At 38.8% G+C, this 27,452-nt stretch overlaps 1 protein-coding gene across 1 annotated transcript; it reads left to right on the top strand.

Moving 5' to 3' along the window:
• On the top strand, positions 1-26,013 carry vegfaa (vascular endothelial growth factor Aa). The gene is made up of 7 exons (XM_061916568.1): positions 1-644; positions 3,113-3,155; positions 8,479-8,675; positions 10,179-10,255; positions 10,331-10,363; positions 15,509-15,640; positions 20,540-26,013. Exons 1-7 carry the CDS (start codon positions 579-581, stop codon positions 20,559-20,561), a joined length of 570 nt encoding a protein of 189 aa, XP_061772552.1. The 5' UTR covers positions 1-578; the 3' UTR covers positions 20,562-26,013.
• The last annotated feature ends 1,439 nt before the right edge of the window (positions 26,014-27,452 follow it).

Here is a 27,452-nt window from a genome sequence, read left to right as displayed (position 1 = left end):
AGGCACGAACAGCAGCTCCGACGACCAAGAGCAGACACAGCTTTAGACGGGCTGCTACAGCTGAGCTCAGCCGTCTGTGTACTCTCCCAAACAGCCTAGACAAGAGGAGACAGACAAGAGGTGGCGGCCGAATAAGAACCAGCGAGAACGGCGCGAAGACAAAAGGGACAAATTGGATGACATTTTCCTGGCTAACGTTGCTCTTATCCCCCGCCACACACGCGCACATATTTCACACCTTCTTTCAAGACAGCCGGCAGCGGGTAAAGTTGGTCCCCCGTCTCCCTTGTGAACATTTCTAGTAGAAGGTCTTGTTGAGGATCGACTTGTTACAGTGCGGATTTTCAGAGCTCGTCCCCGGCGGATGAACGATGCCTGTTGGATACTGACATTTCCGGAGGAAGGCTGTCCGTGAACGTGCCACATGCGCGTGGAAGATATGGATCCACTTTCACTCTAGCCAAGATTTGCCGCGTTTTTTTAAAAAAAAAAAACATTTTTTTTTTTTTCCCAAAATTTACTTTTATCCTCATTTTAAAGGACGTTTGGGATTACTAGACTCTTCTGGGGTTACAATCATGAACTTTGTTGTTAGTTTGGTACAAATTCTCTTGGCAGCGGTTCTTCACCTATCCACAGTAAAGGTGAGTTCCTGATTATGTAACCCATTGTTTAATAACTACATTTTCCCGCCCGCACTCCAAACAACACATCAATTGTGTACATCAAAGTTGCTGAACAAATCCAATGTAGGTCAATATTTAGTTAAGTTAAAGTACCACTGATAGTCGCACACACTAGGTGTTGGGAAATTACCCTCCGCATTCGAGCCATACCCATGGGATGTGAGGGGAGCAGTGAGCAGCAACGGTGGCCGGGCTCGTGAATCATTTTGCTGATTTAACCCCCAATTCCAACCCTTGATGTTGACTGTCATATATTAAGCCAGCGGTTCTCAAATGGGGGTACTTGAAGGTATGCCAAGGGGTATGTGAGATGTTTTTTTTTAAATATTATAAAAATAGCAACAATTCAAAAATCCTTTATAAATATATTTATTGAATAATACTTCAACAAAATATGAATGTAAGTTCATAAACTGTGAAAAGAAATGCAACAATGCAATATTCAGTATTGACATCTAGATTTTTTTCGTGGACATGTTCCGTAAATATTGATGTTAAAGACGTATTTTTTTGTGTGGCCGCGCTCGGGAATCATTTTGCTGATTTAACCCCCAATTCCAACCTTTGATCTTGACTGTCATATATTAAGCCAGTGTTTCACAAATGGGGGTACGCGTACCCCTGGGGGTACTTGAAAGTATGCCAACGGGTACGTAAGATTTTTTTTTTAATATTCTAAAAGTAGCAACAATTAAAAAAACCTTTATAAATATATTTAGTGAATAATACTTCAACAAAATATGAATGTAAGTGAAAAGAAATGCAACAATGCAATATTCAATATTGACATCTAGATTTTTTTGTGGACATGTTCCATAAATATTGATGTTAAAGATTTCTTTTTTTGTGAAGAAATGTTTGGAATTAAGTTCATGAATCCAGATGGATCTCTAATACAATCCCCAAAGAGGGCACTTTAAGTTGATGATTACTTCTATGTGGAGAAATCTTTATTTATTATTGAATGACTTTCACAATATCATGTTAGATCCGCTCGACAGCCATTGCTTTCGGTCCCCCTAGTGGGGGGGTTGCCCAGATATGCGGTCCTCTCCAAGGTTTCTCATAGTCATCATTGTCGACGTCCCACTGGGGTGAGTTTTTCCTTGCCCTTATGTGGGCTCTACCGAGTATATCGTTGTGGTTTGTGCAGCCCTTTGAGACACTGATTGATCGATTGAATCACTTGTTTATTTTTCAACAAGTTTTTAGTTATTTCTATATCTTTTTTTCCAAATACTAATGAGCAATATTGTGCACGGTTATACAATTTAATAAATCAGAAACTGATGACATAGTGCTGTATTTTACTCCTTTATCTCTTTTTTTCAACCAAAGATGCTTTGCTCTGATTAGGGGGTACTTGAATTAAAAAAAATGTTCGCAGCGGGTACGTTACTTAAAAAAGGTTGAGAACCACTGTTTTAAGCTATGGGAACAAAATAGCATATAGTTGACACAACAAATAGTTACTAGTGTACTATTTAATAATACAGCTAATCAATAATAATGTGCAGTCATATTATGTCAAGAGGCCAATAAAAAAAGAGCTGCCAGCCCAAAATTGCCAATGGTCTGTACTTTGGACCCCACTGAACTACTTAATAACCAATTAGTAACTTTTATTAAATATTGCGAAAGCTCTCAAAAACATATATTACCAATAAAAGTCATAACAAAGAACAAATATTAATTAGTATCCTAAGTAGACATTATGCAATAACTAGTGTCCTCATCATTTCAATGTACTTATAAGATAGGCTCCATTTAAAAAAATAAATACATATCCTTGTGCTTATAAAGCAATAAAAAAAAAAGGAATTTTAATACAAAACACAACTTTTTACATGTGCAACCGACAACAGCTGGAATGATTTTGTAACACATGTGTAAGATTGTGTATTAAGTCCCCTTCGCCACTCCAAAGTTCAGCCCTGGTGTATTGTTTTCTCACGGTGATCATGAATATGGGGAGATGGGGGCTCGGTTTCTCCCTGCATGATGCCCACCTCCTCCCCGCCACATTCCCCACACACACAGGCGGAGCTGCTTTCTCACGCAATATCTTGGCCAATTGCAGCAGCCGCATGAGGTCAAATGATGATACCGCCTTGTCATTCTGCACATGTGAACACACACAGTTGAATGGAGACCACGCGCGCACAATCGTGGGTACGCCTTTTACACCTTAACGTGACACATTTCAGTTTGAATACAAAAAAAGAAAAAACTCTCGTCTTGTTGCAATATTACACCAGCCAGATCGTCTGAATGATGACACTCTTGCCTGAGGCATTATTCTCTCAGTTGTTTGTCATTTTAAATATGTTTTCATATGACTAAGCAAGTGATTATGTATTCTATTGGTATTGGCTCAATTATGCACGTTTCTTAGAAATAAACATGCTGATGTGCTTTTCTTGCAGACTGCCAGCATTAACAAGGGAGTGGATAAGCGTAAAAATGAGGGTAAGTGCTGTATTAAATATCTTTGTTAAATGTTATGGGTGCCGAAATGAGTTATTTAGTACTTTGACGGATGTTATTTTGTTAACTTGCAATCCTTTTAAAAGCTTCCGCCCCCTGTACTTAGAGCAGCTGGGTTGTGTCTGTTGCTATGGTAACTGCTATGCGACACTTGTATCTAATGGATTCTGTTGTTTTGATTAATTGATTAAAGAGTGTAATTAATACAAATGTATAAAATCCAGACCTGGAACTTTAAATATGCGGACATAATAGAATGCACATGAGCGCGGTGGTGTGTGGTTGCCGAGAGGCTTTTCCATCCATCCATCCATTTTCTACCGCTTATTCCCTTTTGGGGTCGTGGGGGGCGCTGGCGCCTATCTCAGCTACAATCGGGCGGAAGGCGGGGTACACCCTGGACAAGTTGCCACCTCATCGCAGGGCCAACACAGATAGACAGACAACATTCACACACTAGGGCCCATTTAGTGTTGCCAATCAACCTATCCCCAGGTGCATGTCTTTGGAAGTGGGAGGAAGCCGGAGTACCCGGAGGGAACCCACGCATTCACGGGGAGAACATGCAAACTCCACACAGAAAGACCCCGAGCCTGGATTTGAACCCAGGACTGCAGGACCTTCGTATTGTGAGGCAGACGCACTAACCCTTCTGCCACCGTGAAGCCCCGAGAGGCTTTTATTTTTCATTATTATTAATGCACACAGGTGCAAAATCAATGTTGACGATGTGCATTTATTAGAACAAAACAATGAAGGTTATGGCAAGCAGAAAAAATGGTCGTGTATTTCAACTATTTTCCCTAAAATACGCATTGAGGCTATTGAGTGTGTTTTATCCGATTACTTGACTAATTGAACAAACTAATTGATTTACTCGATTACTAAATTAATCAATAGCTACAGCCATAGTATCGAAATAGACCTATCATTTACTCATGTAGCAAAAAGAACATCATTTAAAAGATGAACAAAAACCTTTTTGTGAAAACAGGAGACGATTCAAACTACAAGCAGACATTGGCAGATGTCAAACTTAAGTAAACAGTCCGAGAATAATTTGTTAAACAAAAGACTAACGCGCTAAAAATGGCACCGTTTGATAAATAGAACTCAACCGTTACATTCGTACGAGTGTCCCTGTTAAGTATGTAAATAAAACATTGACAGGAGCCACCAAAGTATTTTTACGGTCTAAGAGGTTAAAGAATCAAGTCCAATTCTAAAGATGATCAAAATCATCATGGTGGGATTTAACAACGAGAGAAACAATTGTTTTGTTGTGAACACATTTAAAGCAGGGGGAATGTAGACATTAGAAATCCATAGATCAAACTACTAATAAATCTTGAGGTGGGATTGGTAGAGTTGTAACGACTCCCAGATGAATTTATCCCATCGTGGTAAAAGTTCGCTAAATAGTAAAAGTATAGAATGAGCTGTCCTTCCCTGTTTTTCCATTCCAGCCGAGAATAATCCATCCAGCACTCACCCAGACTAAGTTCTCAGTGATCCTTAGTAACTCCTGACCTCTGGTTGGTTAGAACTGCCTCACCTCAGGCGCTGTGGCGCCAGGGGTCATCACTGACATGTGACCCTTTAAGCCCACCTATGTGGTGGCTGAGACCCCGGACTTAAATGTGTGCCAATGAGTTTTTCATTTTTATTTGGGGTTTTACACGATCCTAATCATAGAAGTCAAAATCACAACATCAAAGGCAGACCACAATAAAAGCACCAAATCAGAATCAACATTATTGGCAAAGTATGTTTAACACGCAATGAATTGACTTGGTAGACTGAGTATTCTATGTTCAATGCAAGAAACCAAGATAAGCGAGAGAACACGGTACCATGGCGTCCATCCACGGCAAATTATCGACCCATTGTTGACAAAAATCAACAACAAAATTTGAGGCCGACAAAGGAATTCGACGATAATAGTCGGTGACGTCATCGCTCGAGTTTTTGAGGACGGAAGAAGAAAAAATGGCTCTGGCTACTCCGGGTGAACGCATGGAAAGTATGGCAACATTTCACGCGAGAGCATATAAAGTGGAGGCTTGTCTCCTCGGTAAAGATAGTTAGCTTGGGAGCCGGCTAGCTACCATGAAATACTTTTAAAATGTTTAGCCAAAGTCCACCAGCTGAACTTTGCCAAAATGTTTTTGTGTATCTTTCTAAAAACACCATTATCACAAAATGTTCTTTTCGTTTTGAGGAAATTTGGTGTTGTTTTGTTTGTTTAGTATTTGCAGTTGTTTCGACTGTGCTTTGTTTGCATATAAATTGAGACTTTCTTTTTATCAGCAGTTTAAAATGACCAGAACTTTGATATCTGTATTACTTTTGTAACAGCCTAATGAGCAGCACAGTTACAGTAAATACATATTTTTAAACGAAGTAGTCATCTTTATTGTTAGTTCGTATATACCTTAACATATCTCAAGCTGCTGAAGTCCCACGCGGTAGAAAGTGAATGGATGGATGATTTTAAAAGCCGAAATTAGAGCCACTGAATAGATGTAGACGTCATAAACCTAATAGTCGACTAATCGTTAAGATAGTCGATGACTTGTCGATTGATTGAAGGCAGTCATTAGTTGCAGCCCGAGCCACTAGTAGTGTGGTGTGGTTGACTTTTGTGAAAATGGCACAGGTTCATATCTCAACACTCATCTTTATAGGTCTTCACTGCTGCTTCCATGCTCAGGTCTGACAAATTACGATACAATTCGATTATGATTCTTGGGGTGGCGATTTGAAGAATTATAGCAAAACAGGTTACAGGTTCCAAAAGCTCAATTTTTGGCTGACTTATGACGTACGCAAACAACGATTAAGCACCTAAAAAAAACAATTCTTGAACATTTTAAAGCAGTTCAGAATCACGATTGGAATGTGAATCCATTTTTCCCTGTATGAAAAGAGAACCACCACCTCCAATTAGCGCGTTGCATGTTCTCTCCGACCTTACAATGGATCCAGCACCAAAGCCAAGCCGCTAAAACCTAATTGCTGTTCTTATCTCGGTCTGACAGTTGTGGTGATAGCAGCATGAAGTCTGCCACCTGTGTGCTCTTGAACATCCCTAACTTCCACTATCACCCCAGTAACAATCACGCGACCCTGTGCATGTGTTCAAAAATCCTGTCTGGATGTCGACATCCATCACTACCCTAAGGGTCCAACCTTGGCCTCAACACAACAGTGCCACTGTCAAACAAACAAGCATGTGGCATTGAACCAAGGCTGACTGCTAATGTGTTGACTAAGCCCCGCCGCAGACTCGCACAATCTTGCTCCAAATATGAATTATTATTACAGATATCTCTGCCATTTCTGTCTTCTTTTCCGCCGCATGTTTTGAAAGCTGCACTGCTTTTTTATGGTGACTCCAAAGTCCCAAGACAGACCTTTAACCAACCGGGGAACTTTGTTTTTTTTTCCGAGCAAGACATGAATCAATCTTCAAACTAGGCTGAGGAAACAGTAACCACACTTGGAACAAAATTGTCACTTATTCTTATTAGGAATAGATTTATGTAGTTTTACTTATAAAAAAGCATAACTCAAATGTACAGCAGTTACTGTGTCCTGCACCTATTCTGGTCTTGTAAACATTGTTGCCAAACCCCACTGTTTGGATATAAAACTTTTTCAACATGTTTTCTCTATTCTGACAAATGAGGTAATAACCGGTTAACTGTGGCCTTGTTAAATTAGCATGTGATGCTATTACCTCAGCTATGGTCTAAGTACAAATACTAGGGATGCACCGATTAATCGGTAACCGAATATGGCAAAAAAAGCCACATTCGGCCTTGGGTGGAATGAGTTAAAAACAAGGCCGAATAGTGGCGTGTGACGCAATTTTTTGACGCGGTGACGCAATCAACGAACATGCAGTGACGCGGTGACGTTGGGATATGTTGTGTACCTGTATAAGTGTATGAGGTTACAAGCACACACTTATTGAGATTTAGTGGGGCCTCTGTTTACATTATTAGCCTGTTGTGTAGGCTACCTGTATAAGTGTATGAGGTTACAATGTTGTGTACCTGTATAAGTGTATGAGGTTACAATGTTGTGTACCTGTATAAGTGTATGAGGTTACAATGTTGTGTACCTGTATAAGTGTATGAGGTTACAATGTTGTGTACCTGTATAAGTGTATGAGGTTACAATGTTGTGTACCTGTATAAGTGTATGAGGTTACAATGTTGTGTACCTGTATAAGTGTATGAGGTTACAATGTTGTGTACCTGTATAAGTGTATGAGGTTACAATGTTGTGTACCTGTATAAGTGTATGAGGTTACAATGTTGTGTACCTGTATAAGTGTATGAGGTTACAATGTTGTGTACCTGTATAAGTGTATGAGGTTACAATGTTGTGTACCTGTATAAGTGTATGAGGTTACAATGTTGTGTACCTGTATAAGTGTATGAGGTTACAATGTTGTGTACCTGTATAAGTGTATGAGGTTACAATGTTGTGTACCTGTATAAGTGTATGAGGTTACAATGTTGTGTACCTGTATAAGTGTATGAGGTTACAATGTTGTGTACCTGTATAAGTGTATGAGGTTACAATGTTGTGTACCTGTATAAGTGTATGAGGTTACATTGGGATATGTTGTGTACCTGTATAAGTGTATGAGGTTACAATGTTGTGTACCTGTATAAGTGTATGAGGTTACAATGTTGTGTACCTGTATAAGTGTATGAGGTTACATGCACACACTTATTGAGATTTAGTGGGGCCTCTGTTTACATTATTAGCCTGTTGTGTAGGCTACCTGTATAAGTGTATGAGGTTACAAGCACACACTTATTGAGATTTACTTGAGCCTTCTGTTTACATTATTAGCATATCTACTGTGGCTAAGCAGACTTTTGCCAAAAGGACAATAATTCATTTGTTGTGGGTTTATCCACTTTAATGCACTTTATTTTTTTTTGGAATGCATGTTTTGTTTGAAGGCCTAATATAAATGAAAAACTTTGTACTTTTTTTTGAAAAGCAAAGGCTACTGGATTATTAAAAACATGTCAATATTCAATAAAAAATGACTTTATTTGAAAAACATGTCTAAATATTTATTCTAGGCTATTTATGCAATATAAAAAAAATTGTGAAAAACTGCATTCATTATTCGGTATTCGGCCTTCGGCCAAGCGTTTAAATTTATTCGGCTTTGGCCACAAATTTTCATTTCGGTGCATCCCTAACAAATACTGTATATTAAATAACCTGATCAAAGGGTTACAGAATATTGAAGATCTATTTTGGTTCTTTACAGTCATCCAACTCACAGAAGTCATCAATAAGAGTCGGTGCCAGCCAAGAGAGGTGCTTGTGGATATCTTCACGGAGTATCCAGAAGACACGGAGCACACCTACATCCCTTCCTGCGTGGTCCTCAGTCGGTGTGGAGGCTGCTGCAGTGACGAGGCGATGGAGTGCGTACCGACTGAAACCCGCAACGTTACACTGCAGGTATTTTTACAACTTACAGTAGGAAGGGAATTTATATTGTTTACCTGATACACGAAACGTGACGAATTCTCGCTGCTGTGTTGGATCCGCTTTGGACTGGACTCTCGCGACTGTGTTGGATCCATTATGGATTGAACTTTCACAGTATCATGTTAGACCCGCTCGACATCCATTGCTTTCCTCCTCTCCAAGGTTCTCATAGTCATCATTGTCACCGACGTCCCACTGGGTGTGAGTTTTCCTTGCCCTTATGTGGGCCTACCGAGGATGTCGTAGTGATTTGTGCAGCCCTTTGAGACACTAGTGATTTAGGGCTATATAAGTAAACATTGATTGATTGATTGAATTGGGGCGGGGGGAGTGTTGATTGACTTCAATCGTGTTTTGTGGTAATTCCAACATTGACCACAGCAACAGTTGCCATGTACAGTGGCACTTTCCATAATTTTTTAGCAGATTGCTCTTCCTATCATGCGAGACCCACCAAGGTATGGGGCCATATGAATCCGTCCCCTACTGAATATGGAATATCACAGATCTATGTGTAGTATTAGTGAACCATATCAAGAATAACAATGTTTATTACCACCGGCAGGAGTTTTGTAGTTGCTGCCATTGGTTTGCCAGTTAGTTAGTTAGCAATATAACTCGAAAACTTACAGGCGGATTTTCATGGAGCTTTTAGGTAATGTCCAAAACGGGGACAAGGAAAAGCAGAGTAGATTTTGTAATTGTTTTTATGTTACGAGCTTCAACTTATGTTTGTGCGTGAATTCTACTATGTTCCGCCTCCACCCACAGACACAAAGACAGTGGATGACTGATAAGAGGCTTCAATTTAATTCTGCTATAGATAGCTCCAAAAGTTAGAGGCAAATTTGAATTTTCACTTTTACAAATGTCAGAAATGGAATAAGAAATGAGTGATTACATTTAGGGGGCGATCTGGATAACTACTAGGAGGTAGGGGCTGTTGGAAATCTGCCTTCTGAGTGTTTTTCTATTCAAATTGTGTTGAAGAGTTACTGTATGGATATGTGCTGTTTATTATCAACAAAGTCCCATGCTGTGTCACGTAATTTTGCTGGCAACTAAACCCAGCATTAATCCCAAGAGATGCATTTAAAGAGAAATAATTTGGTCCAGAATAATTCCGTAGACAAATTATTTAATATGACACCTTAATTGTCAGTTGACGATAAAAGGTATGATTCTTTTCTGAGAAACTATTCTGGAAAACGGGAATCTCAGAAATGCTGTGTATTTGGCCACAATGTGCATGTGGTCAAAGCCTCTCCTGGCCTTTAAACATGCCTGCATTTTTGGCGTGCAGGGCCGTTGAAGAAGCACAGGAATGTATTATTGCAGAAACATTTGTGTGTTATGAATTGTGAGTAAAGAGGGGGGGGGTCTTTTCTTTCACCTTTGCACCAGGACAAGTGTGCGACATATATAATGTATATAATGTAACTTTGTTTGTCACATTTTCTGTTTCCCATCAAGGTAATGCAGCTGAGAACGATGGTAATACAACATAAAATCCAGTTAAGCTTCACGGAGCATCAAAAGTGTGACTGCAGGTGAGAAATGTTTCTTCAGTTTTACAGTGATTTGTATTTATGCAACATCTAAATCAAATGCATTGTTACTTTCAGATTAAAGCCCGAAGTTCAAGCAAAGAATGAATAGTAAGTGCGTTTTATATATTTTTCTTGTCGGTATTATGAGGGTGTTAGGGCATCATTTGTTAGCTCAAATTTCTTCTTCTTGATTTTGCTTGCTTGTTGTACTTGCTGGAGGAAATGTAGACAGCTAGGCCTTGTGCAGCCAGCAGATGCACATACCTTCCCTATAGTGTCATGTACTTTGGCTATAGATTGCATTCTTGCATTTTCCTATTGTTACATAATAACAGAAATATTTCATATATAAATCTGCCCGATTTAATTCCGGGGGTTTTCACTTTTGTTTTGCCAACACACCCAGACCAGACACATTTGGGACATACAGTGTTTTGGCTTTACCAAAAGGGGCATGTCCATTCTTGTTGGGACTTCCATTTGGGAATTCCACAAACAATCCAGGCCAAGCTCACAAGTATACGCCTAATTTGTGTTCACACTTAAGTTAGGTTAAAACAAACTGTGACTGCTCTAGTGTGGTTCATTTGGTTGCGTGTCATCCATTCCAAACCCTGGTGCGCGACAGGCAAGTGAAGTCTGGTGTGATTCCCATATATTGTTTCCCACAGGACTTCAGTCTATTTGTGGCGGTGGGGGGTTGCATAATTGGCCATGCCAAGTCTGCAAAAAGTGAGTAAAATCAAAACAAATAGGCTTACAAACTACCAATTAATTTTCTTTTCTCATTTTTTATGGATTTATTGGTTGATGCGACAGGGACTGTGTGCATTAATCCACATTGCTTCAAAAAGGCTATTTGTCATCTGTGTCTGGACAGATTTTAAAAGTGACTACATAAAAACAATAAAAGGATTATACAGTGAACAAAGTAATTCAATTAAAAAGCAGTAAAATACACTTCACTCTAAAGATACTGGTCAAATCAATGTTCATACAAAATAAGCATGTACAATAATCATAATTTAAACACGTAATTCCCCAAGATAACAGAGATACAGTTAAGAACATAATACCTTCATGCCAGAAACAAACCATTTTTTGAGCACTTTTAAAATGGGGAGAAGCCTACAGAGAAGAACAACATATAGCCTTTTTTTTAAAAAGTTAATATTTACGAGATTTGTTTCTCGCTGCTTTAAAGGGGAACATTATCACAATTTCAAAAGGGTTGAAAACAATAAAAATCAGTTCCCAGTGGCTTGTTGTATTTTTTGAAGTTTTTTTCAAAATTTAACCGGTCTCGGAATATCCCTAAATAAAGCTTTAAAGTGCCTTATTTTCGCTATCTGCGAAGACACTGGCCATTTCCCTGTGACGTCATACAGTGCTGCCAATGTAAACAAACAATGGGAATACCACAGCAAGATATAGCGACATTACCTCGGATTCAAACTCGGATTTCAGCGATTTAAGCGATTCAACAGATTACGCATGTATTGAAACAGATGGTTGGAGTATGAAAATATTGAAGAAGAAACTGAAGCTATTGAGCAAATAGCTATTGACACTATTCATAGCCATAGCATGGCCGAATAGCTGCGTTAGCATCGCCGGTAAAATGTGCGGACCAAACGATCAGGACTTTCGCATCTTTTGACACTGGAGCAACTTAAATCCTTCGATTGGTAAGTGTTTGTTTCGCATTAAATGTGGGTGGAAGGAAACGTGATATAGTTGCAAATGCATCTGCAGGTTATCCATACATCTCTGTGCCATGTCTGCTTTAGCACCGCCGGTAAATAGCATGTTAGCATCGATTAGCGTAGCATGTTAGCATCGATTAGCTGGCAGTCAACATCAACAAAACTCACCTTTGTGATTTCGTTGACTATGGTTGCAAATGCATCTGCAGGTTATCCATACATCTCTGTGCCATGTCTGCCTTAGCATCGCCGGTCAAATGTGGAGAAACTCCAGCACATTCAATGGGGGTCTGGCGGCAGACACTTTGGCATCTTCGGGCCAGTGGTGCAACTTGAATCCCTCCCTGTTAGTGTTGTTACACCCTCCGACAACACACCGACGAGGCATGATGTTTCCAAGGTTCCAAAAAATAGTCAAAAAAACGGAAAATAACAGAGCTGAGACCCGGTGTTTGTAATGTGTTGAAAATGAAAATGGCGGGTGTGTTACCTCGGCGACGTCACATTCTGACGTCATCGCTTCCAGCGCAATAAACAGAAAGGCGTTTAATTCGCCCAAATTCACCCATTTAGAGTTCGGAAATCGGTTAAAAAAATAGATGGTCTTTTTTCTGCAACATCAAGGTATATATTGACGCTTACATAGGTCTGCTGATAAAGTTCCCCTTTAAATTAAAAAAAAATATCTAGACAGGTCCAATTACTCACTAATTGTAGCAACAAGGTCTTTAAGTTAGCAACAGTAATCCATCCTGCTGTGTCTTCTTATTCTTTGGCAAACCAGTTGAGTTATATGTTTATGAGTGGGGGCGAACAGGGACCGCAAAAACTATAGAACATGAATGAATGCATGGGAAACACTGCAGTTTGAATCCTGCAAAGATCAAACACAGAGGCAATTCCCATTTGGTTCTATGATATGCCACAAACATTTTCTAAACCGGTCAGGGCATTGTGCAATGTTTATTTTTACTAGTTAGTGTGTCCGCCAAGCAAACTGGACCACATTTCTTATGGTCCAGGCCACAGTACAGCACGCCAAATGTGAACACAGCCTTGGATACTGTATTCCAACAGTCTATATCGGACTCTTTTTATGGCTGCAACAGTGGGAGTGACTCAGGCATAGTCTGCAGCCCACCCGCTGCTGCCTGCACTACGACTGCAGTTGCACAAATGTAACCCCCCGGCCCGGCTACCTCCCGAGTCTAATCATAGCAACAGGTGCCATGCACTTAACCTATGTTTATTTTTAGTGGTGCAAACAGAAGGCGAAAAGAGCAATGAGCGGCGACTCTCTCGTGCAAATGACATGACACAAAGCACTGTGTCCTTTAGAGAACGCTTCTATCATCACTTCATTTGTAATTGCTTTACAGCAGCAGTGTTTAGTGTTCTGGTGCATTGTCATAGCTTGTGCATTGGAAAATATTGCCAACAAAGCAAGGAAGCTCCCCTTGCAGACGCATGAAATCATACATTGACATCACAATGTTAGCCATCCTTCGCACCTACAAGTAGGTCAGGTTGCTCATTTAGAGAAGAGCCATGTGCGACTGAGCATTGGCAACTTGAACGCGGATGTGTTGGCAGCAGTGGGGAGATGAGATCATATTACCAAAGTCAAAATCCTTTTGTTGTGGGCCTAAAAAAATGACCTGGAGTGTTGAAAGTGAGCCTGTCCCCACATCAGGGTGGAGTGGCTGTGCTGTGAAGAGGCTGTGTGTGCATTAATCCGTCATAGGGACATGTATCCTGATTCACCTTCCTTATTTGGATCAATAGCACCAGCTTGCTAATGAGGAGGCGAAATGGGAAGGCACATACACCTTCCTGGTTGATTGGTTTCTTCCTGATTTTATTGATTTAGCTCAGCCAACGTTGTTTGCATTGCCTCCAAAGTCCTTTGCTTTCTTCGTCTTCTTCTCCACGCCCGAGAAGGTTTATGTGTCCACACCTTTGTGACAATTATGGAAATATCTTTAATTGTAAATAATCCAAATGTGGAGAGATCTGTTTTGTCCTACATTGATAAGTGCTGCTGTCTTAGGACAATTTTATCTTCTGTCGTGTCTTCTTTTGCCCCAAATGATAGTAACATTTGAGATAAATAGGAGTTCAAACAATGTGGTGGACAGTTGCAGCCTTGACAGCCTCACAGATAAGGTCTGCTTTGGGTTATTTAGCATTTGTTTGCAAACCCACAGACCTTCGAGATAAAAGAATTGATCAGGATGTGTGCAAAGTAAAGATGTAACGATTTGAACATTGTGACCAAAATCCTCACGATATTGTTGAATATGCTCAAAAAGTACTTATATAGACATTGAAATCATTAAACCAAGGTGTATTACCGTTTAAATTAGGGATGTCAAAGGTGAAGCTTTAACTCATTAGATTAATCAAAACAAGCAATTATCACATTAATCATGTACTGAATGACATGGTTTTCACCTGGAAGGCAGTGTGGGTTGTAATGCGGTCAGTGATCAGGTCAAAGAATACGTCAGTCCAAATACGACTGAGACATTTCACTTCAAAAGAAACCCAGACGTGACCTTAGATGAAGTTGTTATCAAATTCTGAGCAAAAGAATGGCGTGCATTCACATAACCCATTTAAGAAATGTTCCTGTATGACATTCTGGCAATAAAATTGCTTTTAGATCCAAATACAGTTAATTTTAAGTATGCAAAGGAGTGAACATTTCTGATTAATCGGGATTATTCCAACTTCAAAAGTGCAGTCAGATTGGTTTTAATTATTGTTTGACAGCACTAATTAAAAACAATTAAGTAAAGAATAATATTAATTCAATCAAGAGCCATATTTTGGGTATTTGAGTGTTTAAATATGTTTATCTTCTTTCGTTTTACGCGGGTTCATCTCTGTTTTGCGAGAGCACAGCCTGTAGGTGCAATGCAATTGACAAGAATGTGTTTATACAAGTTTAATGTGTTAGCATTTAAGCTAGCTAGCGATTAGCCCGCTAGCTCTCTCCTCCGTGAAATGAGCAATGTCACCGATCTGTGACTTTATCAAAGTGGGACTATCAAACAATCAGGATTTTTTGGGGGGTTTACGGCAATGGTTACATCCCTCGTTAAGGCCTGTCCGATGTGTATAGTTGTATCCTTTTTCTTGATTGTGACCTTCGTCTTGTGAGAGGAGTGTCAGGGATGCAGTGGCAGTTCAAATGTCTAGTTTAGCTTCAAAGTCGTAGTTAACTTTATATGACTGGTGCAAGTGTTGATTATATCCTTTTGTCTGCACCATATGTTTGTTATTATGGCATATTGTGTGAGGAGACTTTGCCAATTTGCATTGATTTAATTTAAGGGATTATATCACGCATAACACATATTGAGCCCAGACTTATTTTCACTCCACATTATTGGTGATGACACCACAAGGGGTGGGCGGGGATGAGAGAAGACAGAGGGATTACGTATTTTGCATGAGTGTCTGTCTGCCTTTTTCTGCACAAATCGCTCTATAGCTTAGATCTCTCTCTCTCTTGTCTCTCCCCTTTTTGCTTTTCTTGCAGCCACTGTGCGCCTTGTTCAGAGAGAAGGAAGCGCTTGTTTGTGCAGGACCCTCTCACCTGTAAATGCTCCTGCAAATTCACACAATTAGACTGCAAGTCCAGGCAGCTTGAGTTAAACGAAAGAACTTGCAGGTTTGTTTACCATACGCATTACGATAAACAAAGTGCCTTGAATTTTTTTATTTTCTTCCTCCTGGCTAGCCATCTCTTTGCTTCCAGCACTGATAGCTTCGCACTTAGGAAACGCATGCATTTCCCTTTACTTTTTAGTGTTGTGTTTGTGAATGTTGCAGTTTTTTTTCTTCCAATCGCTTTTCAAACGGTTTTGTGACTTTTTTTTAATCACTTGTGACATTTGTGTCCAGCCTAATTGACAGTTTTTATATGTTTAAAATGATCAAATGTTTTACCAATTTATATAATAGTTAGCTTTTTGTTCATACCAAGTAACAGCAAGCCGTTGTAATGACTGGACATGTTTAATAGTCTGTAATCTGCATGGACTTTTCCATTTGCACACTTTCCATTAAAATCACCAACATATCAAACACTTTTAAAAGGGTTTGGAAACAAACATGTTCAGTGCTACCAGACGGATATGTAGACAACAAGATTATGTTTATACAAAAATGATCTTCTTCTCTCCTCCTTTAGATGGAAAACCTCTTAAAACCAACCCAAATAATTATGTGATGAATAATTGTAACTGGAACACTAGAAGTGGGAATCTTTGGGCACCTCGTGATTCAAATCCGATACTTAGGGTGACGATTTGTCTCAAAATTGCTTTTCGGTTCAACACGATTCTCGCAATATGTTATTTGGGATAGGAATTATAATGAAAGCTTTTCAAAGCAGGGTCCTTAAGGCTCTTTTCGGCTGCTGGAGTTAGCACGGAGATGGCTTAAAAACTTTTTTTTTTTAATCGATTCCTGTAAATTCTGATTCGATTCAGACTTGAATCACTTTTTTTGAGCACCCCTAGTAAACACTGCAAGACAAGGGTACATAAGTCCTGTAATACTCCACTCGACACATGCTCAGGTTGAGGAGAAAATCAACATTTTTAGGCAACAAATACACAAAACCAGCTCATTATTCCCCAATCTTTAAATCTTACTATTTCCGAAAATTTCCAATGTTAGCCCCTGTTTGGTTTTTTGTTCGTTTATGCAAGTCAATTTTCACTATTTCATGAAAATGAAAGTGTTTAGAAAACAATGTACGTGTGTAAAATAGTAGGTCCGCTCCAAAAAAAAATCAATTCACATCTGAATCACAATTCCTATTCATCCAATTCTAAATAGATTCATAATTTTAAAAAATCTTTTTTTTTAACAATTAAATTACTTTGCGTGTATATGTCAGCCAAAAAGAACGATTGTAACCTGTTTTGAAAAGGTTTTATTATTTTTACAACCAAAATACATTGGCAAAAACCGTTTGAATTGACTAACTCATTTCCGAATCCATTTGAATCGTGAGTTATTGTGTGATTACCTTCCTTATAAAAAGCCCTTAAAGTCCCCAAATATACAGTTGGTTAAAATGTCAATCTAGGTAAAGAATCACTAGCAAATTAGCATTTACTTACTCAATAATAATTGTTGTCATGATATAATAATTGTAATACATAATAATTTAGCATGAGAAGCAGCAGTGTTTTTTTACCCTAAATATTTACCTCCACTGTCAAATATTGTTAAATATGTCGACTGTATAGGACGTTGGTTCTCAGGAGGATATAGTTAAGAATACTATTGGATTATATCTTCTTTTATAACAAAAATGTCAACAATGATTCACGGTGAGAATATTTGCGCATTGCTGAATGCATTGATTGTGTCCACGCCGCGTGCCGCTTACTCATGTCTCTTACGCATTACTGAATCAATATGAAGTCCAGTTAAATGCATCACAGTTGCCGCTGTGAAGCTCACGCCCCTCAAAAAGTGAAGTGACACGACCGTTGCCTCGAGTTAACAAGGCTACATGACCTCCCGTGACCCAATCACTTCCATGACCCCTGGGCCCCCCCACACTGCTCTGGATTTAGAGAGCCACACACGTCTGGGTGGGACGACTGGTAAAATTACTTTTTTAACAGTAGTCATAATAATATAAATAGGAGGCTGAATATACAGTGGAAGCTCAATTTACAAACTTGATTGGTTCTGGGACACAGTTTCTAAACAGAGTTTGTTGGGTAAAGAATCAATGCAACCATGAATAATTGGTTTTAGCCTTGTCAAAAGTCCTTATTTTAGTAAAACAAATTACACTTTGAAAGGTAATATAAATATATACATATATACATATATATATATATATATATATATATTTTTTTTTTTTTTTTTTTACTTTGAAAGTTAATACATACATATATATATATATATATATATATATATATCCATCCATCCATTTTCTACCGCTTATTCCCTTTTGGGCTTGCGGGGGGCGCTGGCGCCTATCTCAGCTACAATCGGGCGGAAGGCGGGGTACACCCTGGACAAGTCGCCACCTCATCGCAGGGCTAACATATATATATATATATTTATTTATATATATAAATAAATAAATATATGTGTGTATATATATATATATATATATATATACACACATATATTTATTTATTTATATTGTCTTTCAAAGTGTAATTTTTTTACTAAAATAGGGACTTTAGACAAGGCTAAATATATGTGTATGTATATATATATATATATGTGTATGTATATATATATATATATATATATATATATATATATATATATATATATATATATATATATGTGTGTATGTATATATATATATATATGTGTGTATATATGTACGTGAGGTCAGGAAAAAATAAAAGAGGCTATTTCTTCCCTACAAGCCAGTTTGGCAGGTTTCCCTGCTCTTCAGGGGATTCAGGAAAGAGTAGGGAAACCTGCGAAACAGGCTTGTGGGGATGACATAGCCTATGTTTGTTCTTGATCTAATGTACATTAAAGTTAAATATTAAATTAATATTAGATATTACACTCTACCCTGGTATTGAGCACTGTAAAACGGATAAACTATAGAAACCTTGACTACATACATATATATATATATATATATATATATATATATATATATATATATATATATATATATAACATAACAATGGGGTAATGGCTCAGCAATGTCAACACGCACACACGCACAAAAGTCCTGTTGGTGTGTTTCAAAACGTGAACCACCATGTTGCTACCATAAAAAACAAAAAAATAAAAATCATTGTAGCTTAATCCGACATAGATTGTGGCGTTGTTGAAAACCCTGGGAGTTTAGGAGCGATAAACGTGCAGTGGATTCATGTAGTCACCGCTAGCCTTGGCATAAAACAAGCAGTGTGAGGCAATCCTTCATTGGCTTGCGTCCCGGTAGTGCCTTCTCTTTCGCTGTAATAAAGGCCCAGTGTGGCATCTCTTTACGTCTCGTCACAGTTAAAGACTTGCTGCGGAACAAAAACCACTTCGCTGATAAAAATCTTTAAAATTAAGGTGCCGCAAGCCTGAGGCTGACTAGGTAAAACGCTAGCTCAAAGCGGTTTTCTAGCAACCTGAAGCTATAGAGTTTTGAGACATTTAAAGCATTTCTGATCACGCAGAGATGTCTAAGACGGGCTGACACAGTTCTGACAAGGCGACAAAGTACGACAATTGCCGATGAAGCTCTTCGAAATGTAAACAGTAGAGCTGCGGGAAAAAATCGATCCGAATACGAATCGCGATTCTCACGTTGTGCGATTCAGAATCAATTCTCATTTTTCAAAAAATACATTTTTTTTTATTTATTTTTTTTATCAATCCAACAAAACAATACCAATTCCAAAACCAAACCTGACCCAGCAACACTCAGAACTGCAATAAACTGAGCAATTGAGAGGAGACACAAACACGACACACAACAAACCAAAAGTAGTGAAACAAAAATTAATATTATCAACAACAGTATCAATATTAGTTATAATTTCAGCATAGCAGTGATTAAAAATGCCTCACTGACATTATCATTAGACATTTATAAAAATTCAAAATAAAAGAACAATAGTGTCACAGTGGCTTACACTTGCATCGCATCTGTGAAGTGAAGTGAATTATATTTATATAGCGCTTTTCTCTATTGACTCAAAGCGCTTTACATAGTGAAACCCAATATCTAAGTTACATTTAAACCAGTGTGGGTGGCACTGGGAGCAGGTGGGTAAAGTGTCTTGCCCAAGGACACAACGGCAGTGACAAGGATGGCGGAAGCGGGAATCGAACCTGCAACCCTCAAGTTGCTGGCACGGCCGCTCTACCAACCGAGCCATGCCACCCTCATAAGCTTGACAACACACTGTGTCCAATGTTTTCACAAAGATAAAATAAGTCATATTTTTGGTTCGTTTAATAGTTAAAACAAATTTACATCATTGCGTACAGTTGATAAAACATTGTCCTTTACAATTATAAAAGCTTTTTAAAAAAAATCTACTACTCTGCTAGCATGTCAGCAGACTGGGGTAGATCCTGCTGAAATCCTATGTATTGAATGAATACAGAATCGTTTTGATTCGGAAAAATATCGTTTTTCAATCGAGAATCGCGTTGAATCGAAAAAAATCGATACATAATCGAATCGCCACCCCAAGAATCGATATTGAATCGAATCGTGGGACAGCCAAAGATTCGCAGCCCTAGTAAACAGGATGTGGTGTTGATGCATGCATGCAAAATAAATGTAGGAATTGATGAAGCCTTCGCACACGAGACACGGGTCACACACAGAGGCCTAAGTGGCGCGAAAAAGTCGCAAATGGAGGTTTAACCGTACTTAGAACGCCATCAAAGATACACCCACTCCCACTCGTCGTTTTGTCTTTTTGTCTCTGCTCCTGTCTCCACATGTGTTTCTGCATGGAGTACGTATTGCTTCCACTGAGTGTTCATTGGTTCCTCTGAGAAAAAAGCTGCATCGCACCCAATACTTAACCAGATTTCCCTTCCATCTTATTTTCCGCAGATGTGACAAACCGAGGAGGTGAGACGGGGTGACGCAGACTACACTGTTATGAAGGAATTCTCTTTGGCACAGCACTTTGAAACCTGAGGATGCATTCCCTGCAAGACGCTCCACGACAACGCCAGACAGGACATTCTGGATGCTGATCCCACCTAACGCTATACAATATATATGTACATATTCTCTCCAAGTACATCAACAATGTGTATTGCTGCTACTATTTAAGACTAAAACGACTTACGCTGCCGCGTGTGAACGGGACGAGCGTCGAAGAAGCGGAGGTCAGCGCAAGGATTTATAGATTTTATTCGATGTAACACTTCACTGGATGCTGGTCTGCTGTGGATACGAACATTGACATACGCCTCACGTTAAGGAAAGGAAAAAAACGATCGAATCCTTGAATGCAGCGCAAAGACGAACTAAAGGGGGACTGGTGGACGATTTAAGGACCTGCAGCACTTGAACTGTATGGCAGGTTGAAGAAGTTCAGAAGTAGTGTCTCCAGGGTAGGAAGTGACTACACTTAAAAGGACAATCCGACACAACTGCTGACACAGGTGGTGACGAATAATGTGACCTTCTTCCCCCCCGAACGGAAGTTCAGTGACGATGGCAAGAACCAAACGAACATTTTGCCAAGGAGTTTTGCGAAAGATTGGGGGCGGTGTATCCAAGTAACGGTTTGAAAGTCAGGGTTAAAGGTAACGGACCACGGCCCGTCTGGTCCGGCCTTCGACACACAACTTCTCCCGAGTTGGAAAGTATATTTTCTGTGCACAGAGTTTATTTGTATTTTTTTAAATATTGTGTTACTTTCACAAAATGTCTTGAGACCAGGCTAAAGGGATGTTGTTTGTAGGTGTAGAAGACAATGAGTAATGACTAGATGACCTGAAAACAGGTCTGTCCGTAACTCGAAAAAAAAACCCTTAAGCCGTTTTAGATCCTCCTGAGAGCTAGTGTCCTCTGAAGTGGACGTATGCGTTTTGCAAAGCAGGGCAATTATTTTTCCTCAAAATGTGGACCTATAAAAAATATATATAGACCAGAACCACTAATGTCTTCTGCAGTTTTTGAATAAGAAGTCATTTTTCCCCCCCCCCGAAATGTTACCCTGACAACAGAAATTGACATTTGTGTTCTGCATAACAAGGCATTTTTTTTTAAATGTGTAAATCAGACACAATTTGTTTTTTAATCAGATGGCTATTTATTCCCCCAAAATGTAATTTCTGACAAAAGAAATGAGAACATTACAAATGTCCACTGCAGTGGACATACTGTGTGTGTTTTGCAGAACGAGGGGAATTTTTTTTCCCTAAACTAATTTCTGTCTTTGGTCTATCACTGCAGTGGACATTTGTGTTTAGCATAACAGGAATATTTTTCCTTTATTTTTGTTATGCATAAGAATACTTTTTTTTTTGTTTTCTGTAATATGTAACTGACAAAAAAAAAACACATAGACCAAAAACATATGTCCACTATTGTGGACGTATGTGTTTTGCATAACAAGGCTATTTTGATTTTTGTTTTTCCGAAATATGTACCTCTTAAATGCCGATTTAGGCAACGGAACATTTTTTTTTTCCTGAAATGTGTTCATTTGACAAAGGAAAAATGCCAAATGTCCACTTTGTTCAACATAACAGGGCTATTTGTTTTATGCTTTAAAACAAATAGCCCTGTTATTTTAAACAAAAATGTCCACTGTAGTTGACATTTGTGTTTAGCATTATAGGACAATTTTTCCCCCCATATTTGTTATGCATAAGAAGGACTTTTTTCCCTTTAATATAATCTGAAAAAAACAAAAATAGACCAAAGACATGTGTCCACTATAGTGGACATATGTGTTTTGCATAACAAGGCTATTTTTGGTCCCCAAATAAAATAACGCTGTTATGTTAAACACTAATGACATTTGTGTTTAGTATAACATGACAATTTTTTTCCCACTTTTGTTATGCATAATAATATTTTTTTTTCCCCATAATATGTTTTTCTGACAAAAAAAAAATAGACCAAAGGACATATAGTATCTCCACTATAGTGGACATATGTGTTTTGCATAACAAGGCTATTTTTATTTATTTTTCCCGAAAAATGTACCTCTCAAATGCCGATTTACACAACGGACATTTTTTTTTTTTCCTGAAATGTGTACATTTGACAAAGGAAAGACACCAAATGTCCACCCTGTTCAACATAACAGGGCTATTTGTTTTTTTAAATGTGTAAATCAGACCAAACAAATAGCCCTACGTTAAACACTAATGTCCACTGCAGTGAAATTAAAAGAAATAGACCACACACACCACAATGTCCACATTAGTGGACGCTGGTTCTTAGGAGGATTAAAAAATGGCTTTGTCTGTGTTCCAAAGAAAACAAGTCATGCTTCCACAACACAGCAATTCATCGTCAACGGCTCGTACGTACTTACTTGATATCCCTTCTGTCAAATAGATTACATTTTAATTTATAGAACGCGTTCAGTATTCTGTATTATAATATTTATATGCAGTGTTACAGTGATTTTGTTGTTTGTCCTCACTCTCAATCTGCTTCGAGATTGAACACCTTCGACATGTGGATGCCTTTTGTTTCTTGGGGTTTTTTTTTGCGAGGGACTGAAAACAATGCTTTGACATTCCTGAGTTGAACTCGAGCTGTGTCGTTAAAACCGGCCAGAGAGGGGAGGGGGGGGGGGGGGGGGGGGGGGGGGGTCATGTTGACCAATAGAAACCCCAAGTCATCGTGATGCACCGGCACAGGTGCTTTTCTTTTTTTTTTTTGGACCCGGGCTTGTGGTTTTGCACCCGTTTGCCCACAGACACGTCATTATCAGGACAGAAGGAGTCTCGGCTCAGCTCGGACCTAATCTAGCGAGGACTCTAGTTTGAGGCTGGCGAACTGGCACTGTACTTACTAACTGTGGCTTCTTCGACCAGGAAACTATGGCGCAGGTGTACGTCAGAAAATGTATTCACATATACATTATTATCTATTTGCCTGACGACTGGGTGCCTCTGCACTGGACTGTTTGGTTGGTGTCTCCAATTTCGAAGGGAGGAAAAAAACTAAAATAAATCCCGGTTCTCTAGAGCAGACCTGGGCAAATTGAGCTTTTAAATTTGGCCCGCCGGACATTCCCAAATCATTTTTTAGATCTTAAGACGGAAAGTGGAGCTGCATTATGATGTTTTCTAGCAACCGTAAGTCTTCAACTATACTAAGTAGGGGTGTAGAAAAAAATCGATACGAATACGAATTGATACGAATACGTTGTGTGTTATTTATTACCTTTTAAAACCAGCCCTGTTTTGGCAGGTTAATGTAATATCGATGACTTATTCATCATAATCTGTTCATCCGAGTCCACGATACAAATACGACCGAGTCACTTACCTGAGTGATAATATTGTTGGCTTTTTATGAGTGAAACAGTTCTTTTAGCTGCCAGGCCCTGTCTCCCAATAGTGAATATTATTCAAAAAATTCTCAATCCAGACAGTGATCCGGATCACCCCCAAAATGTAATCATTTGTTCCTTAGCCCAATTCTGACATTTCCTGAAAGTTTTATGAAAATCCGCACATAACTTTTTGAACAATCTCACTGTTTTTCTATTGCAAAATGAAATTAATGGAGTGAACCCTCCTGTCAGTCATCTACTCTCTTTGTCTCTGTGGATGAAGGCCGGGTTATCCCATTTTTGACATTTTCTGAATGTTTCATTATCATTTAGATGAGGTAATTACTGTATGGTATGTGTAATATATATATATATATATATTAGGGGTGTGGGGAAAAATCGATTCGAATACAAATCGAATCGTTTATGTTGTGCGATTCAGAATCGATTCAAATTTTTTTTTAAATCAATCTTTTTTATTTTTTTAATCAATCCAACAAACCACTAGACAGCAATACCATAACAATGCAATCCAATTCCAAAACCAAACCTGACCCAGTAACACTCAGAACTGCAATAAACAGAGCAGTCGAGAAGACACAAACACCACACAGAACAAACCAAAAGTAGTGAAACAAAAATGAATATTATCGATATTAGTTATAATTTCGGCATAGCAGTGATTAAAAATCCCTCACTGACATTATCATTAGACATTTATAAAAATAATAAAAAAAGAATAGTGTCAGAGTGGCTTACACTTGCATGGCATCTCATAAGCTGGACAACACACTGTGTCCAATGTTTTCACAAAGATAAAATAAGTCATATTTTTGCTTCCTTTAATATTTCAAACAAATTTACATTATTGCAATCAGTTGATAAAACATTGTCCTTTACAATTATAAAAGGTTTTTTTTTTAAATCTACTTCTCTGCTAGCATGTCAGCAGACTGGGGTAGATCCTGCTGAAATGTATTGAATGAATACAGAATCATTTTGAATCGGAAAAATATCGTTTTTGAATCGAGAATCAAATTGAATCGAATCGAAAAAATCGATATATTATCGAATCGTGACCCCAAGGATCGATATTGAACCGAATCGTGGGACACCCAAAGATTCGCAGCCCTAATACTAAGTATTTCAATGCTTGGAATCTGAATTTATGGATGCTATGCCAGTTACTATGGTAATCCAATTAGTTACTATGGTAATCTAATTAGCTACTATGGTAATGTAAGTCACAGCAGCTCAGACAAGGCACCAAGCAGTGTGGGTGGGGAGTGTTTCCACAGACGTGGAAGGAGATTTTCACAACAAAGTTCTAAAGTTTAGTGATATATCAGATATATCAGATTGTGGTAGGTTTATTTTGCATATCTCACTGTTTGTTGCGTTTCACTTGATTGTAAAATGTGTCGATGGAAAGGGGGTGTAACGTTCATATTTTGTCAATATTCAGCGTTTTATCCTTCATAGAAAAATGTCAAATTCCATTAGGCTTTTTAAGGCGGTTAACGTTTTTAGCATTCAATCAGACATTATTGTGAGGTTTTGTATTAGTGTTCATAAAAATAGATATACCGGCCCCCAGACACATTTTTTGTTCTCTAAATGTGGCCCCCAGAGTGTAAATAATTGCCCAGGCCTGCTCTAGAGGATTGATCTCAAAAGACCGTGTTCTTAAAGAGCGAGAAGCAAAAGTTTCCAGGACTCGATGCCAGTTGCGACACTGTTCTTGTATCAGTCATGTGAGCCAGCAGTAAACTCTGACGTTGCCACCTTCAAACTAAAGTCCCGAGAGTGACTCGGAACTGAGACACTTGACAGCTGGGTCGCCTCTAACGCCTCTTAAAAGTCCTCATTTGATGAGAACATTCTCTTTGTATTTAAATGACAACTTTTTTTTTTTGAGTTTGTACAACCACAAAAATTTTTTTAGTATATTTTCACATTAATATATTTATTTCTGCTGTAAATTCTTTTACAATATTAATAGTTTTTTTTTTGTTGTTTCTAGTGTATTAAACATATTTATTTTTCAAATAAATGGTTTCCTTTTTCTCATCTTTCAACGCTGAGTGATTGCATGTGACATTAAAGTGCAGTCGTGTTTTGCAACATACTAAATTAATCTCTTGTTACAACACGATTAGATAAGCAAGTACTCTACAATCTGATTGCACTTTTAGCATGCTTCACATTGAACTTAATTCAAAATTTGGGAGGAATTACTGTAAGGATGCTGCTTTCCAGTCAATAATTCCACTTACTACAGTCCCTGTGCATCACAAATGGTAAAATTGTAAGTAAGTATTTTTATGCACGTGTATTGGCACACTATTGGCTGATGGCGGACCAATCACAGAGCACTGTGTTCTCTGTCCTGGCAGCTGATAGGCTCAGCCACACAGAGCCTCCTGTTTGCTTAAGTCGACCTCCGTCTGCTTGTGTTTTTTGGAAACATTTGAATGTTTTTGAAACCTTGTGACACAGGTGTCAAACTCAAAGCCCTGTCATTTTAAAATTGCCCACCACAGTATATGGTCTGCCACAACATTTACCTGGCCACCCACATTTTTTGAAAAACGGCTCACCAAATCATTCAAATGTGGCCTGCCATATTATTTATGTGGCCCGCCATGCCATTTTTGTGTGGACCGCCGCTTCATTTCAATGTGGCACACAACATCATTCTGATGGAGCCAGCCCTGTCATTTTAAAATTGCCCACCACAGTATATGGTCTGCCACGACATTTACCTGGCCACCCACATTTTTTGAAAAACGGCTCACCAAATCATTCAAATGTGGCCTGCCATATTATTTATGTGGCCCGCCATGCCATTTTTGTGTGGACCGCCGCTTCATTTCAATGTGGCACACAACATCATTCTGATGGAGCCAGCCCTGTCATTTTAAAATTGCCCACCACAGTATATGGTCTGCCACAACATTTACCTGGCGACCCACATTTTTTGAAAAACAGCTCACCAAATCATTCAAATGTGGCCTGCCATGTTATTTTATGTGGCCCGCCATGCCATTTTCGTGTGGACCGCCACTTCATTTCAATGTGGCACACAACATCATTCTGATGGAGCCAGCCCTGTCATTTTAAAATTGCCCACCACAGTATATGGTCTGCCACAACATTTACCTGGCCACCCACATTTTTTCTAAAAACGGTTCACCAAATCATTCAAATGTGGCCTGCCATATTATTTTATGTGCCCCGCCATGCCATTTTTGTGTGGACCGCTGCTTCATTTCAATGTGGCACACAACATCATTCTGATGGAGCCAGCCCTGTCATTTTAAAATTGCCCACCACAGTATATAGTATGCCACACATTTAACTGGCCACCCAAATTTTTTTGAAAAATGGCTTACCAAATCTTTCAAACGTGGCCTGCCACATTATTATATTGTGCACTGCCATTTAATTTTTTGTTGGCATGTCCCCTTACTTTAACGTGAAACCCGACAT

Source organism: Nerophis ophidion, linkage group LG11 (genome assembly GCF_033978795.1).
Source record: "Nerophis ophidion isolate RoL-2023_Sa linkage group LG11, RoL_Noph_v1.0, whole genome shotgun sequence".
Lineage (NCBI taxonomy): Eukaryota > Metazoa > Chordata > Actinopteri > Syngnathiformes > Syngnathidae > Nerophis > Nerophis ophidion.
Note: the sequence above shows the minus strand (reverse complement) of the source record. Positions and strands in the feature narration are given on the sequence as shown.